At 40.3% G+C, this 14,615-nt stretch overlaps 1 protein-coding gene across 2 annotated transcripts in view; it reads right to left on the bottom strand.

Annotated features, from left to right (window-relative positions):
* Positions 1-14,615, bottom strand: part of HERC1 (HECT and RLD domain containing E3 ubiquitin protein ligase family member 1) — a 113,081-nt gene that overhangs the window by 15,784 nt on the left and 82,682 nt on the right. For both annotated transcript variants that reach the window (XM_017816915.1, XM_017816914.1), the window contains 15 exons: positions 12,498-12,766; positions 12,001-12,053; positions 10,572-10,772; positions 9,821-9,995; positions 9,366-9,636; positions 8,701-8,914; positions 7,723-7,982; positions 6,558-6,685; positions 5,283-5,410; positions 4,535-4,735; positions 3,542-3,672; positions 2,321-2,520; positions 1,730-1,844; positions 1,054-1,200; positions 446-547 (listed from right to left, as the gene is read on the bottom strand). In XM_017816915.1, the coding sequence (XP_017672404.1) occupies positions 446-547; positions 1,054-1,200; positions 1,730-1,844; positions 2,321-2,520; positions 3,542-3,672; positions 4,535-4,735; positions 5,283-5,410; positions 6,558-6,685; positions 7,723-7,982; positions 8,701-8,914; positions 9,366-9,636; positions 9,821-9,995; positions 10,572-10,772; positions 12,001-12,053; positions 12,498-12,766 (2,595 nt within the window). The remainder of the gene's footprint in view (positions 1-445; positions 548-1,053; positions 1,201-1,729; positions 1,845-2,320; positions 2,521-3,541; positions 3,673-4,534; positions 4,736-5,282; positions 5,411-6,557; positions 6,686-7,722; positions 7,983-8,700; positions 8,915-9,365; positions 9,637-9,820; positions 9,996-10,571; positions 10,773-12,000; positions 12,054-12,497; positions 12,767-14,615) is intronic.

Here is a 14,615-nt window from a genome sequence, read left to right as displayed (position 1 = left end):
TAAAAACTTCTGAGGTTGCTTTAGATTAATTTAGATCACTAAATTATCTTATTTGCTGGGGAAATGAAATATTTCTTCATGCTACATAAAGGAATAAAAGAAATAAATCTGTCTTCTGTCTATTTGCATTGTTCATTTACATCTGCTTCCATGAAACAGAGGGGCTGATACAACCCACGTGCAGCATCTTTGTAACTACGAGTTCTTCCAGAAGGATTCCACCCTGCCCCACCACATTAAACACAGGATACAAACAAAACAGCCCAGTCTTTTCAGAGTGAAATGAAAGTTGAAAGCCAAAACAACACGTCTGGAAAATATGAGAGTGTTAGATAGATATTTCTAGAGAAAAAAAAAAGGGGGGGGTGAAGAAAAGAAAGCAAACACAGACAAATAGCATTTTTAGTGAGAAGTGTGAAAGAATGTTACTTTAAGACAGTGTCACCTTTGATCTGTTAGAACAGGCAGCTACTCCAACCTCAGGTATCCACACTGCAGTCTGGATTGCTCCAGAGCCTATCACAACACTCTGCAACACTGAGCCATCCTGAGGAGAGAGGGGGCTGCAGTCAGTGTGTGCACACAGGTAAGTTCTGTTTCAGTGCATCCAATCACACCTCTAAGGGATGATATCCTCCCAAGCTGTTCAACAACTATGCAAAGAGTGAAATACTTACCCTACTAGCAAAAAAAATCTAGAATTTTTATCACATTAAGGAGATAACTAAGGACTTAGAAGTCCACATTATCTGACTCTTGAAAAAGTCTTGAAATAAGAGAATACTGTTTTCAACCATAAAGAGTGGCTGATTCTGCAAAGCCTAACTAACATGACCAAACCTACAGAATTAATCAATAAGAGAACCATAAATATAAATTACTTCAATGCTGATATAATTTCAATTTATGTTTTATTATTCACAATTTTATAACATTATTTTATACCATGCTTTCTCTAACGTTTCTAACTCATGTCTGGGGAGGGGGAGGCTTTGACCATTCCAGATATTCATGCAAAAAAACAGAATCAAGCCATATCAAAGATGATCTTACCCGTAAAGACCAAATGTTCATGAGGCCCCCGAGGCCCCCAGACACCAAGGCCAGTCCATCAGGGCTGAATGCAACAGTCCTGACAGGAGTGATGTGTCCCCTCAGCTGAAACACACACTTGACTTCCACTGCCTTCCTGTATCCATCCTGCAAATAATCACACAGTCATGGAACACTGAACTGCTCCCAGAAAATGGAACAGCATGACAGTGCCTGTCTTCTGCAATAAACACTGATCATCCACAGGCAGGGGTAAGCTCCAATAAATAATTTAAAAAAAAAACAACCATTACTATGACAATATCTTGTCACATTATCATCTTTCCTCCCTTTACAAATTAAAGGCCACATTACAACTTATGTAGGTGAAATTTATCTTAACTCTTTTTATCTACAGAAAACTTGAAACTCTTACTAAATTTTAGTATAAATTTATCAACTTTTAGAAGGATGAAAACAGATCAAAATATAAACTTTAGCCAAATAAAATTTAAACCTGTGATTTTTCATTTCCTGTTCTGAAAATGCCTAGACACAGACAAATGACATTCCTTTTTTAGTAAATGTCTTCTCCCAGGAAACACTGAGATTCAAGGAACTTGCTCACATTCTTCTCCTCCCTCAATTTCACAGTGAGCAGAGAGAATTTCTTAAACACCAAGATAACTCCTTTTACCTTGGCACTTGTTTCTTGCTCCCACCATCCTTCTGAACAAGTTGAGCTGGACTGCAGTGTGATCACTATGTCCTGGGGAACAGTCCAGACACACACCAGGCCATTGTGGCATCCCCTAAAGCAAGTCAGATGAAATAATAAAAAAAAATAAAGGTATTAACTAACCAAGTATCAGTGGTCTGGTATTAATTTACAATATCAGTAGTCTTACCACCTTCCTATAAAACTGTACTGTATAAATTAATCAAAAACAGAAAGGCACATTCCCAATGGATAAATGTATTTTTTCCTATTCTTCACACCCTGTAGCTTTTCCATTTTTACTAACAACATATTATTAGAAAAAATTTTTGGATGAAGCAAAAAAATTCAAGTAGGACCAGCACACACAGGTCTCATGACATGGAGAAAACAGTTGGTAACACGACCAGGGTCACCCTTTACATTTGAATTCTGAAGCCTTGTGAATCTCACGGCAACTGGTTTATTGAAGGAATGCAATTTAAAAAACCCTTTTCTTTGCTCTGGACACTCCAGACTGATAGAACAGACCTGCAGAAGAACTAGAGAAACAATAAAACTGTGACATACGTGGCTAACAGGAGCTGGGGCTTGGGCCCCTTCCCTGGCAGGGCACACCAGGCAATGCCGTTCACCAGGGCGGGGTGGGACAGGGAGTGCAGGCGCCTCCAACAGCCCCCCATGTGCCCCCAGAGCTTCACTGTTTCTTCTTTGGCACATGTCAGGAGAATCTTTCCAGTTGGATCCCATTTCATGCTAACAACCATATCCTGTTGGATTGAAAAAAAACCCCAAAAGTTGGTATGAAGTAATGGTAAGAAGAGAAAACTTCACTCTCGGAGCTAATGTAACTTTTAATTATTAATGCCAAAAATACTTTATTCTCAAAAAAATTGTTAGATAGTGAGTTGTAAGTATGAAATAATATTTTTCAGAACTATCATATGAAAAAGACTTAAGAAGTTTGCTGAAAGAAACTAAATTGAACGCAAAGATGTTTTGTTCTCACTGCAAACCTTTCTTGATTTTTTTCCCTGATAAAGTCCACAATGTTTCCTTCTTTTTTTTTATACTATGAAACTGTAGTACAAATTACTGGCACATGGTTTGGAAACATGTTAAGGAATGGGCCAGATGTAGCTTTGAGTCTAACTGAGGTAGAGAAGGAGATCAGTCCACAGGAAGAAGGCAAGGACAGGCTTATCACCCCATTACCCTCCTTTCTGGGATTACCCTGCTCCAGACACCAAGACCACCTCAAGGAAGCACTCCAGAGGCTCCTACTACACCTACATTTGAGGAATTCTCCTCTTAGCCAAACAAATAATTTATGGACTGTTAATGTCTTGTTATTACAGCCTGGCCAAGAGAAGGTTCCCAACCTTTGCAACTGCATATTTAGAAAAACACCTTTGCACAAGAAGCTGAACAAAAACATCTGATATGAGCAAAATTAGTATTTATTATGAGCACTTGTACCAATTAAAAGAACTAGGCTTTTAAATCCAGTCATGCATAGCTGTGTGCTTAACACTCCTGTCACTGTATGTACATCCATGACAGAAATACAGGCTATCAAATTTATGTTCCCTTTTTGGTTTTTTTTTTTTTTTTTTTTTACATTTGGTAGACTGTTCCTTTAAAATACATTATGTTTAATATGTGTATCACAAATAGGTATGTGTTCTCGAAATAACCTGCACTTGACTTTATAAATAGCTTTCAAATAGAGAAAATAGCTTCAACAGATCTTTACCTAGAGAAATTATGCACTAGTTTTAAAGAGATTACCTTATGGGCATCGATTAGAACGACTCCTCCTTTCTCCATTGGTTCCTTCGTTCCTATGAGCAATTTGCCATCAGAATAGCCAACAGCAAATGGTCTGTCCTCACTGAACCAGGCAAGGCATGTGACAGACACTACATGAACAGACAACACAAACATTAATTAAGCTCAGTTAACTACACTCCTGCCAAAGAGGATTTGCAGTGCATTTGTCTGAACTACGAAGTGTTTAACAAACTTCTCCACCATTAAAGTCTCTTAACATACTTTTGCTTTTGAAAATTTTCTCAAATCTGTATGGTAAAGATAAAACTGAGTTTCACTGAAATGACAGCTGTTGAGATTATTTCGTATTAGTTCTCTCATTCTTCTTTTTATTAAAATAATTGAGTTTAAATTTCAGGCACGGTGAAAATAATTATACAGGGGAAAAAGAAAGGTAGACTGAATCCTATGTATCTGAAATAGGGGTGCTTCTAAGAAAGGCTCTGGAAAACAACTTGCCTTTCTTAGCAAGTAGATATTGCCTCAATTGATTCTGAAAAAAAAAATAAATCTGCAAACTTCCTGAAGAAGCAACATGCAAAACCACACAATACTGCCAAAGATGTGCTGCTTGATGTCCCCTGGGACTGGAACTATGAAGGAAAAGTGGCAATCTCCCAGGAACTCAAATGACACTGACTCCACGCTATCTGCAGACAGAGCAGACACTGCAGGGGATCTCTGGGGATTTTCCACAACAGCAAGGAATGTCAGGGTTTGACCTGGTTGCTACAAACTGTTTATCTCTATTGTGGGGGGAGTGAGGGTGCAGATGGAGATCCCACAGACTTTTTCTGCTCCCATGAATGACACTTGCAGGTGAGGTACCAGAATTCACACCCCACGGATGATAACAAAAAAAAAAAAAAAAGAGATTTTATACTTGCTTAGTAAAAAGGGAGGGGGGATGTTTTCCCAGTTTTAATTGCCAATGCTGATGCAGTCCCTTACCATCCTTTCTGTAGCAGTGTTCCAGTTCTAGCCTGTGCATGGCTGAGATATCCACAACTTCAATAAGAGCAAGAGATCCATCCATACGACCAATTAACAGCAATTCTGGAGCATCCCCTGTCCATGCAGCAGCTGGCCCTTCTTCTGGCCAGGCTAGAGCAGACACCCAGTGAGGCTGGAGATCTAATAATCCTTTTCCTCCTAGGAAACCAAAAAGTCTTTTAAAACGACTTCATCTTCATAAAGAAAGCAACAAAAACACTTACCATGAGAAAATACCAAGAGATCTTATTTAGAGCTAGGACATACTAGAAATTCACCCAAGTTACAAGAATACAAAACACAGGCACAAAAATCGAGCTAACAAATCTCAATTATCAGTCAAGTTACATAGTTTTGTTAAGGATCAACTAAATTCTTCAGTGCTCAGTAAAGGTATTCCTTTCCTGGGGACTGTCTGTTAACACAGGCAGTGTAACTGGGGATTTTCCTAAGTGCAAAGCAACAGAATGAAGTTTCCAAGATTACAGAGGACAGTGACTAAAAGTCTTCCTCTCAAAGATGTAAGTCACACATCCACTTGAGGTCAGTGCCCTCCTCTAAAGGAACAGGTTCACAAGTCATTATGGGAGACTGCAGGCACTTAAACTGGACAGCAGACACTTAAATACTTGGGTAAACAAACATGCAGTAACTTTCCCTACAAATATGTGCATCATAACGAGTTCAGAGGTAGTTAAGGGCATACCATTGACTTGCCAAATGTTCACCATCTTTTCTGTAGCTCCAGCCAGATATTTGCCACTGATGCTCCAACAGACAAGAGATAAACTAAGGTCACTGGGTGACCCCAGACTTTCTTCAGAATCACCTTCTCTGTAACAGAAAAAAAATAATACCATTAAAATGGGCATTTTCTTTAAGCAGACAGGAAAACACAGAATTCATGAAATACTGAGCTAAAACCTGGTGTCCTGCCATGATTGCAGATTTACATAACATTTTTCTGCTCATACTTCTACGTTCTCTCTAAACCCACTTCAGATTACAGAATGACATACTAGTTATTTCAAAGAAATTTCAAGCTAGGTTTCAATTGGAAAATAATTAAATTATCTTTACCTACTTATTTCTCAAAATTAACATCTTTAGTGAGTGCAAAAGTTTCTGGACAAGAAATTAAAGAGGAACATCTTGCTCTCAACTCTATTTTAAACTCTTCCTCCCAATATAATGTTACACTGTCTGCTTTGGCTAACTGTAACAGGACCACTGATATTTTTAATTGCCCTTAAGGTCATAAACAACACTTTTTACTGTTTTTAATAACAGAAAAATGAAGGCTATAATATTGTTATGTCACTCCATATACTGCTTTTAAGGCCACATCTACCAGCAGCAAGTAAACAAGAACCAGAACAACCACTAAGAAATTGTCAGGAAACAACCTTCTAATTCACTATTGTTTCTTCATTCTCCAGAGTTAAACTCTCCTATGCTCTACTAAAGAATTAGATTTCAGTCTTTCCTTCTGCTTTCTTCTTTTTTGGACACATCCAAACGATAGAAAAGCACTTCCCAGACACTCTCATGAAGAAGAATTACACTCAGTTCCTGAATCCCACAAGTCCCAAGTTCTTTTTTCACACTTAACACAAATGACCACACTTGCAATGATCATGTCATACTTTGGAGCTGTCCACTGGAACCCACTGGAGGGATATTCATCTGTTTGTTATATGACAGTCCCACACAGTCTTCATTTTACCCATTTCTCCTTATATCAACTAATTAAGAATGGTTTTAAACAGCTTTCACATGATCTCTTTATACAGACTCTTACCAAGTTGACACTTAAGTTCTGTTTTCAGTTTTAAGCTATTTAATTTATTCTGCAGGCCATAAACACAGCCACAGTCCCAGAGAACACGTGCAGGAGACATTAGAGGGCTGGCTCTTTTCATTATCTTGCACAATTTTCAGCTCAAATTAAATACCTGATTGTTGTAAAGAACCAACTTACAGCTTGTTGAGCACACAGGTTTGCTGCAGTGAGTACTGCTTCTTTGTCACATTCCACACTCTTATGGTGCCATCGTTCCCACTGGTCGCCAAAAGTCCCTTTTTATTGCACCAAACACACGTCATGACCTACAAACACCAAAGTAATCATGGCAAAACTGGAACTGGAAACTCAGGTGGCTTTGCTCACTCATATTAAGCAAATATTAACCAATGAGACAGAGCACCAGCAACAGTATTGAAATACACTGTAATGATCAAGATTTATTTTTCTACTTTTACGGTACTATTATATTATATATATATAATATAATATATATAGTACAATGTATAAATATATTGCAATTAAACAGGAGTTATAAGGGTGCCACACTTCATACAGACCCCTGCTCCACAGGCCACTATTGCACAGAAAACCATGACAGAAAAATGAATGCAAATACAGATCTAGTCTAAGAAAACACTCAGGGTGATTCTGCTGACTTCATGTGCCGTTAAGAACACTCCCATGACACCTTTAATTGAAGCATCAAAAAAGCCAAGCATTTTTGTGCTTCAGAGATGCAATAACTTACCTCAGGCAATAACTTAATCTCCAAAAAATTACTTCTTGTGGGAAATCATTTCAGCCAGCGTATTTGTAAGATAATATTATTTTATTTTTAATGTATTCTACAAAAGAGTGTTAAAATTGCTGCGTGAGACTGAAGCCTGAAGATTTTTAGCTTCTTGTAGATTTTAACATGGCTGTATAATTTTCTTTCACTTTAGACTGTTACTAAAAACCCTTTCTCATGGTTTGTGCTACATTCCTGAATTTCTGTTTAACAGCCTTTTCAAGGAAAGAGATTTTAGCAAGCACATCCTGTTTGGGACTGGAATAATAAGATGTATTGTAGCCAAAACAAGACAGAGGGTGGAACCCTTAGAAAGGCCCCAACAGGGCAGTTCTGCGGGTGGTAACAGGGGCAAAAGTGGTTTTAGGGTTGGATGTACTGACTAGATGTGGTAATTAGTTGAAGTTACACAAGTGTGAGAATTCTCTGTGCGGGTGTGTGCCCCTGTGCCCCTGAAGGTTTTCGTTACAGAACCGCTCTCTGCCTTGCCTACACTAACACTGTCCAGAGAGCTTTTCCTTCCGTTTTAGGCAGGCTAACCAGGCTTACCCTGTTCTGATGAGCCTCCAGCTTGATGAAGGAGCACTTCCTGAGGTCCCCCCCCATGTCAGCGAGGGTCTGGGGGACGCTCTGGTTGTCCCTGTCGTGGGCGGCGAGCGTGCGCACGAGCTGCTGGGCGGCCCACTGGCGGTGCTGCGAGGAGAGGCGCGAGGACAGGCAGCACGCGGCCAGCGCGTTCGCCAGCTCCAGAGGGCCTACAGCAGAGGGATCATAGGAAGGATGGGCATACAAATGGGCAATTAAACCTGCTTAAACGAAACAATGAGATGATGGCCAGATGAGCACATGGAATTGCACACGGTGAGCACAGCATTAGCCAGCATTCCCGGAAAAGAGACTAAACGGCGACGTCGCGATCGCGTTAACCGTGAGGAAAAGCACTCCTCTGATACTAAAATAACCCCAGTTGCATTTTCACAAAAACAAAAGAATACTCTGTTCTTAAGAATAGAATTATAAAGTGTCTTATTTCCACCACAGGTAAAATGGTTGTTCAGAGAGCAAGTGCTTTCTGAACAAGAAAACGCCTCCCCTGACGCTGCTGTCACTGTCGTGTCCTTCCCTCTCTTTATCACAGCAACAGCAGCTGCTCCATGGCTCCCTGATCTCTCCAAGCACAGGCAGCACGACTTTCTGATCAGACACAGAACAGCACTTGGGTGGCAGCCATCACCTGTTACTCCCTCTAGTTTCACCAGAAGGCACAACCAAGGCTCAGTGTCTCAGCTCTGTGGCTTTGAATAACACACATTCTGACTTTCTTTAAAGATGCAATTATGTAATAAGATTGTAATTCTAATTAAAATGTCTGTCACAAACTGCAAGATTCCTTTCATTAAAACAAGTTTTGTACATTTTTCAGAGTACATCTATTTAGACATTTTTCTAGCAAGTCTCTCCCTTACATTTAAAAATGAGGAACTCAAGATTTAATGATCAACATTTAAAACCAAAGCTATATCATACCTTTCTTTTCAATTTCAGCTTTATCATAGTTTGGCCTCAGTTTGGCCCCTTTGTCTGCCAACAATGCTACAAGTGCTTGAGTAACCACAAAATTCGGAGATGTGACAAGTTTGTTTTCTTCTGCAATTCCCCTTAAAAAACTTGGCAAAAATTTTCGCTGAATTGGATCATCAACTGTTGTCAAGTTCACACCAGTTGCTGCAGAAATCAAATTCTAGAAAGAAGTAATTGAAGATGATAATTATTTATTGTTCTGGTTATCCAGAACAAACAGAAATAGAAATTTTAGAGAACCCTTTCAGTTGGATAAATCAGGCAGAGTTTTAAAGGTTTTTAATTTTTTTTCCAGTGCTCTACATAGAGTTGACTCAAGGGAAAAAAAAAACAGAACCTAAACAGAAAAACCCTATGAAAACAAAGAGCACACCCATTTTCCCCACTTGAAAAGAGTACTCAGCAAAAACATGTATAGTTACTTGATTTTTACCAACAATAAAACACAGCCTTCTGCAAAGCCATAAACAAGAACTCTAAGGAGATCCTCAAACTGAGGTCAGTCTCATCCCAGTTCAGAAGCTACAATGATCCATATGTACAAAAGGGATTGCTTCATCTCATGTAGAGGTAGTTTTAAGGAAGCACTGCAGCTCAGAGAACAGTCCTACCTGTGTACACAACTGCACCAGCAGCTTTGCAGCACTGGGAGTGTTTGATGCCAAGCACCCAACTGCAGTGCTCAGGTAGGCAAGGCAAGAGATGGGCTTGCTTGTTTTGCTGTGGATGCCCCTGGATCTCTCTGCTGAGCTGGACACCGTGGATGGGCTGGTGGAGAGCCCTGCCCTCCCTGCTGCCGCCAGGCACATCAACCGCACCAGCGTCCGGATGTCCGTCAGTCCCAGGGATTCCAGTCCAGCTGCCAGGCTGCAACTGGAACCACTGTGAAAATGGACAGAATGGTTAAAAGAACCAAATCAGCAGAACTCTTCCTCTCGGAAGTATTATGTAAGTACATAAAATGAGAATCACTTCCCCAAATAGCTTAAAATCACGTCTTATCAAACATAAGTTGGTAACTGTTTCTGAAAGAAAAGGTAAAAGTGTTGCCAAGGATGCCACCAACCTGACAGACAAAAGTGAGAGTGCTCTCATAACCATGGTTCTTGCCAGGAGGACTTGGGCAGCAGCTGTGACTCTCCTCAGAGCCATGACACGGTCGTGTGGATTCGCCAGGGCAGCTGCCTGTTCTCCCAAGGTTATCCTGCCAGAGGAGCTCTTCTCTATTGAGCCGTGGCAGCCTTGGAAATAACAATGATTTGCATTAGTGTTTAAAGAAAACCAAAACTTTACCATACAGTAATAAGCACAGAAGCAAATATGGCCTAAGTTCATATTCATGCATTTTTCACTATTTCACACAGAAATACATAGTGATAATGACCGAGAGGAAAATACACTCCTGAAATACACTCCATAATTTAATCATTCCTCAATTTCATAGATGAGAACCACTTGACAATACTCAAGTTAATCTTAACTTCTCTGTTTCCCTTTTCCATCAGAGAGGCCTACTTGGAAGTCCCAACTTAAATCCATTCTTTGAGTGCAAAACATGCTACTGACATTCACTGTGGGCACAATTTTATTGGCAAATTAAAGCTTCAAGCTTCCTGGCAATTTATAATCCTCATTGCTCTCTCTAACTCCCCTAAAATAAAAGGACAATTTAGAGCTTGTCTTTCCTTCCTCATGGTGGCAGGAAGGAAATACTGTCAGACTGTTTCTGCACTGCCCCTACAAAAATCACACCAAAGAGGAGGTGGTGGTATCATGATGATTGTTTATTCTTTGAATGAAATGGATTTTAAACTTACCTATTTGCATCAGTGTTTCTTCCATGCTGTTGGTGGCTGTGACCATTGCAACTGAAGCCCCCAGGGGGTCACTGTCAGGGAACTGGACAGGTTCGGGGACAATGCGCCGATCATTTAACCCAAGAGGTCCAGCCAGTAATTCAAACTCTTCTTCTCCTGTCAGCTTTTCATCTTCGTCTACATCTAACATATCCCAGTCTTCTAGAGTTGGGGAAATAGAATTAGACTTGGTTACAAAAGCTAGAATATTAAATAATTCCAATTAATTAAAAAAACAGTGCAAGGTACAAAACGTGTATTGTCATTTGCAACACAGTAAGTCTTAAAAACTCATCCTCTGATGTTGACATAGACACAACAGAGTAAATCAGAAAAACAAAATCCAGCTCTTGCCCCTCTCTATTCAACTTGATCTTTATATATACTGCCCAAAGGTTTCATGGAAGACTCTCTAAAGTATCAAACTAGCTGTTGTTTGAAAACACAGAAACTGGAGGTCTCCACATGTAGCACAAGACAACTCTAAAACCTGGAATACAGCGAAAAGCACAGACATACAGCTGTGCTTTAAATCATGGTAACAAGTGCATATGCCAAAGGACTGAAGAATAAACACAGATATTAAAAATTCCTGGTCATTATATTTATCAAAAAAGTAGGCGTGAGTCCACAGGTTATAATCAGACACTCAGGCTTTTGCTTTTCCTTCCCAGGGGGAAAAGAAAAAAAAGAAAAAAAAAGGAAAAAAATAAAAAAGAAGCATTATAATTGCAACTCATTGCATTCCATCCACTTCCCAACCATTTACAAAAGAAGTTAACTTATATTTTCTGGTCTCCCCTGCTCTGTCTCACTCCACACAGTAGAATCCAAACACCTTTAATCTATTGGCAGATGGACTTGCCCAAATACACAAATGTGGTAAATCACACAACTGCCATCATGCAGCTACAGAAAGGACCAGAATCAAAGAACAATCTGGGAAAGCTTTTCTACAGACACTAGAAATAATCTGTTTAAAGTGAAAGCCTCTCCCAGGACAAAGGCAGCAAAATTAAGAACAAGCCTAATGGCAGACCTTTGGACACTAACTTACACTAATTTCTCCCACAAAGGCAGCTGAAGGAAAGTATTTGAACATAAGGTTTTGCATGTGCAGTTCTAAACATAACACCTTCCCACAACACCTTATCACCCCAAGTCAGGTATTTGCCATTTCGGCTGCTTAGATGAAAGATGGGGGGGGGAGGAGGGGAGAAAAAAATCACTGGGGTTTTTTCTGATTTGAACTAAAAAAAAACCCTCCCAAAACTAAAATACTACATCTAATTGGGAGATCTAAAAATATACCTTTGTGTACAGTTTCAGGTTCATTTGCATGGAAGTACTTTTATGAAAAAATAAATCACTGTGCAACTTAAAAACTTACCTTCATAGACACTGTCTTGTTTACCTATCAAATCAGGAGCCTGGCCTTTGTACCTGTAGGAAAAATAACAAAGAAAATTACTGAATGGCTCTAATATTTTGCAAATATGCATAACAATTTTAAACTTGGTTCCCTATTAAACCTAACCTTACTGTTACATCTACATACATTTATGAATGATTCTGGAAATGGCTAGTAAGAGAGAAATAGATAAGAGAGCCTAAAAGTATATGTGGGTGGAGGAGGGAAGAATTTTGCAGTACTAATGTGAGAAAAGCCCACAAAAAATACTGGAACTGTCAGACAAAATCGATAACAAGTTTCCAAAAGTCAATAAGAAGTAGGCAAAATCCCAAGAAATTATTCCCTGGTTTTCACTTAAAACCCAGAAATATCTAGTTCACCTTCTTTTCTAAACGCGCGTTTGCCGAACACAGCGCGAGATTTTAAGGCTCGGGAAATCCTGCTAGGAATTCCACTGCCCTCCATTTCTGTACCTTTCGGAAGTTGACGTTTTGGATTTGCTCTTCAGGGCCAAGTACTTCTCTCTGCAGATGCCACACAACAAGTAGTAGGGATTGCCACTGCCACACTCGCCCCCGAACCAGCCGTCCACGTAGGAGCCGTTGCTGCGATAGCCCTGCCGGTTGGCGCTGCGCCCGCAGCCAGGGTGGTTCCTCTTCATGTGCTGGTTGAAGCTCACCACGCTGGACTCACACAGCTCACAAACCACCACTTCTTCTCTGTCTTCAGACTCACAAACGTGCTGCACAGGAAGATTTGCACACGTTATTTGCACGGAATAAATACCTTTGTGTTAGATGTAAACCATGCCGGTGATCTTAGGTGGGTGTTCCGGCACCTTTCTGTGACACACAGAGTGATATTTATATGCTCAACTTGCACAAAGCAAAGCAGCATCACAGAATGGCTGATACTGGATGGGACCTCTGGCGATCACAGAATCACAGAATCATAGAATCAGCTGGGTTGGAAGGGACCTCCGAGATCATCAAGTCCAACCCTTGATCCAACCCCGCCATGGTTCCCAGCCCATGGCACTGATGCCACATCCAGTCTCATCTTAAAAACCTCCAGGGATGGAGAATCTACCACTTCCCTGGGCAGCCCATTCCAATGGCTGATTACCCTTTCTGTAGAGAATTTCTTCCTAATATCCAACCTAACCCTCCCCTGGCACAGCTTAAGGCCAAGCCCCTCTTGCCTTGCTGATCGTTGCCTGGGAAAAGAGACCAACCCCCACCTGGCTACACCCTCCTGTCAGGGAGTTGCAGAGAGATCATCTCATCCAACTCCCCCTGCTCAAGCAGGGCCACCTACAGCCCAGGACCTTGTCCAGGTGGCTTTTCCATATCTCCAGGGATGGAGACACCACAACCCATCTAGGAAACCTCGGCCAGTTCGTGGACATTCTCACAGTGAGGAAGTGTTTCCTTATTCTCAGAGGGAACTTCCTGTGCTTCAGTTTGTGCCACTGGCTCTGCTTCTGTCACTGAAAAGAGCCTGGCTTTACACACTCCCTGCAGGTATTTAGACACATTAGTAAGATGACTCCCCTGAGTCATCTCTGCCCCAGGCTGAACAGTCCCAGCTCTCTCAGCCTTTCCTCACAGGGGAGGTACTCCAGTCCCTAAATCTTCCTATCTACCTTTCATTGGACATAATGAAAAGAAGACCATCTCACAACAGGAAAAACATTTGGAAGTAAAGTTTCAGAGGAGACAATTTCCTATTCGATTTCAGATTGACTCAAAATTCTTGTCACATATAACTTTTCACATACAACCCTGTTCACACTCAACACTGTCTTTATGTGGTTCTCCTCAGAACTTGTCTGAAACTAAATCTAACAGAGAAAAGGAACCCTTTGTTGTTTCAGACAATCAGATTTTACGTTTACTGAGCAACAACAACCAGTATTTGTGTCAGCAAATTGCAAAGTTTTACCTCAATATGAAGTTCATTTTGCTGTAACTACATTTCTGTCCTAAGACAGTAATTTCATTGAGGTGTCTCAGTGAAACAAGTGCTCTGAAAAATTTAATATGCACACTGAAACTTGCTTCCATATTGAAGTCAGGTAACATCATAATTAGGAGATGAAAGCTTAGTCTTATGGGTTGATTGTCTAATTTGACACAGACAACCCAAAGATTACCAAACTGCTGGTATTCCACCTCAAGAGTTTTTTACTGCTCTACACAACAATTCAGTGAGGACTATCACCACATCCTTCCCAGAGAATAAAATACATGACACGACTAAATTAAGAAAAACTGATTTAAGTGTGAATGATGTTGCTACAGTTCAGATACTAATAGCAGTAGCAGCAGAAGAGGCATTTAGAACTGTGTTATCTCACACAGCTAAGCCATCTGGAAACACCTACTTGATTTCTAATTGATATCATCAGAACAACTATACATACATCACAATGTATGCTAGTTGTGTTCTCATTTTTAAGGGGAGAGAGAAGAAAAACTACACAGGTGGGGAAGTGCTGAGTGAGAAACACAAGAAAACACTAGTCTTAATCTAGAAATGAAGCTACAGAATACAAAAAGATTTTAAGCACTGCTGGCACTTAGACATAT

This window comes from Lepidothrix coronata, unplaced genomic scaffold (genome assembly GCF_001604755.1).
Source record: "Lepidothrix coronata isolate B3197 unplaced genomic scaffold, Lepidothrix_coronata-1.0 Scaffold58, whole genome shotgun sequence".
Classification (NCBI taxonomy): domain Eukaryota; kingdom Metazoa; phylum Chordata; class Aves; order Passeriformes; family Pipridae; genus Lepidothrix; species Lepidothrix coronata.
Note: the sequence above shows the minus strand (reverse complement) of the source record. Positions and strands in the feature narration are given on the sequence as shown.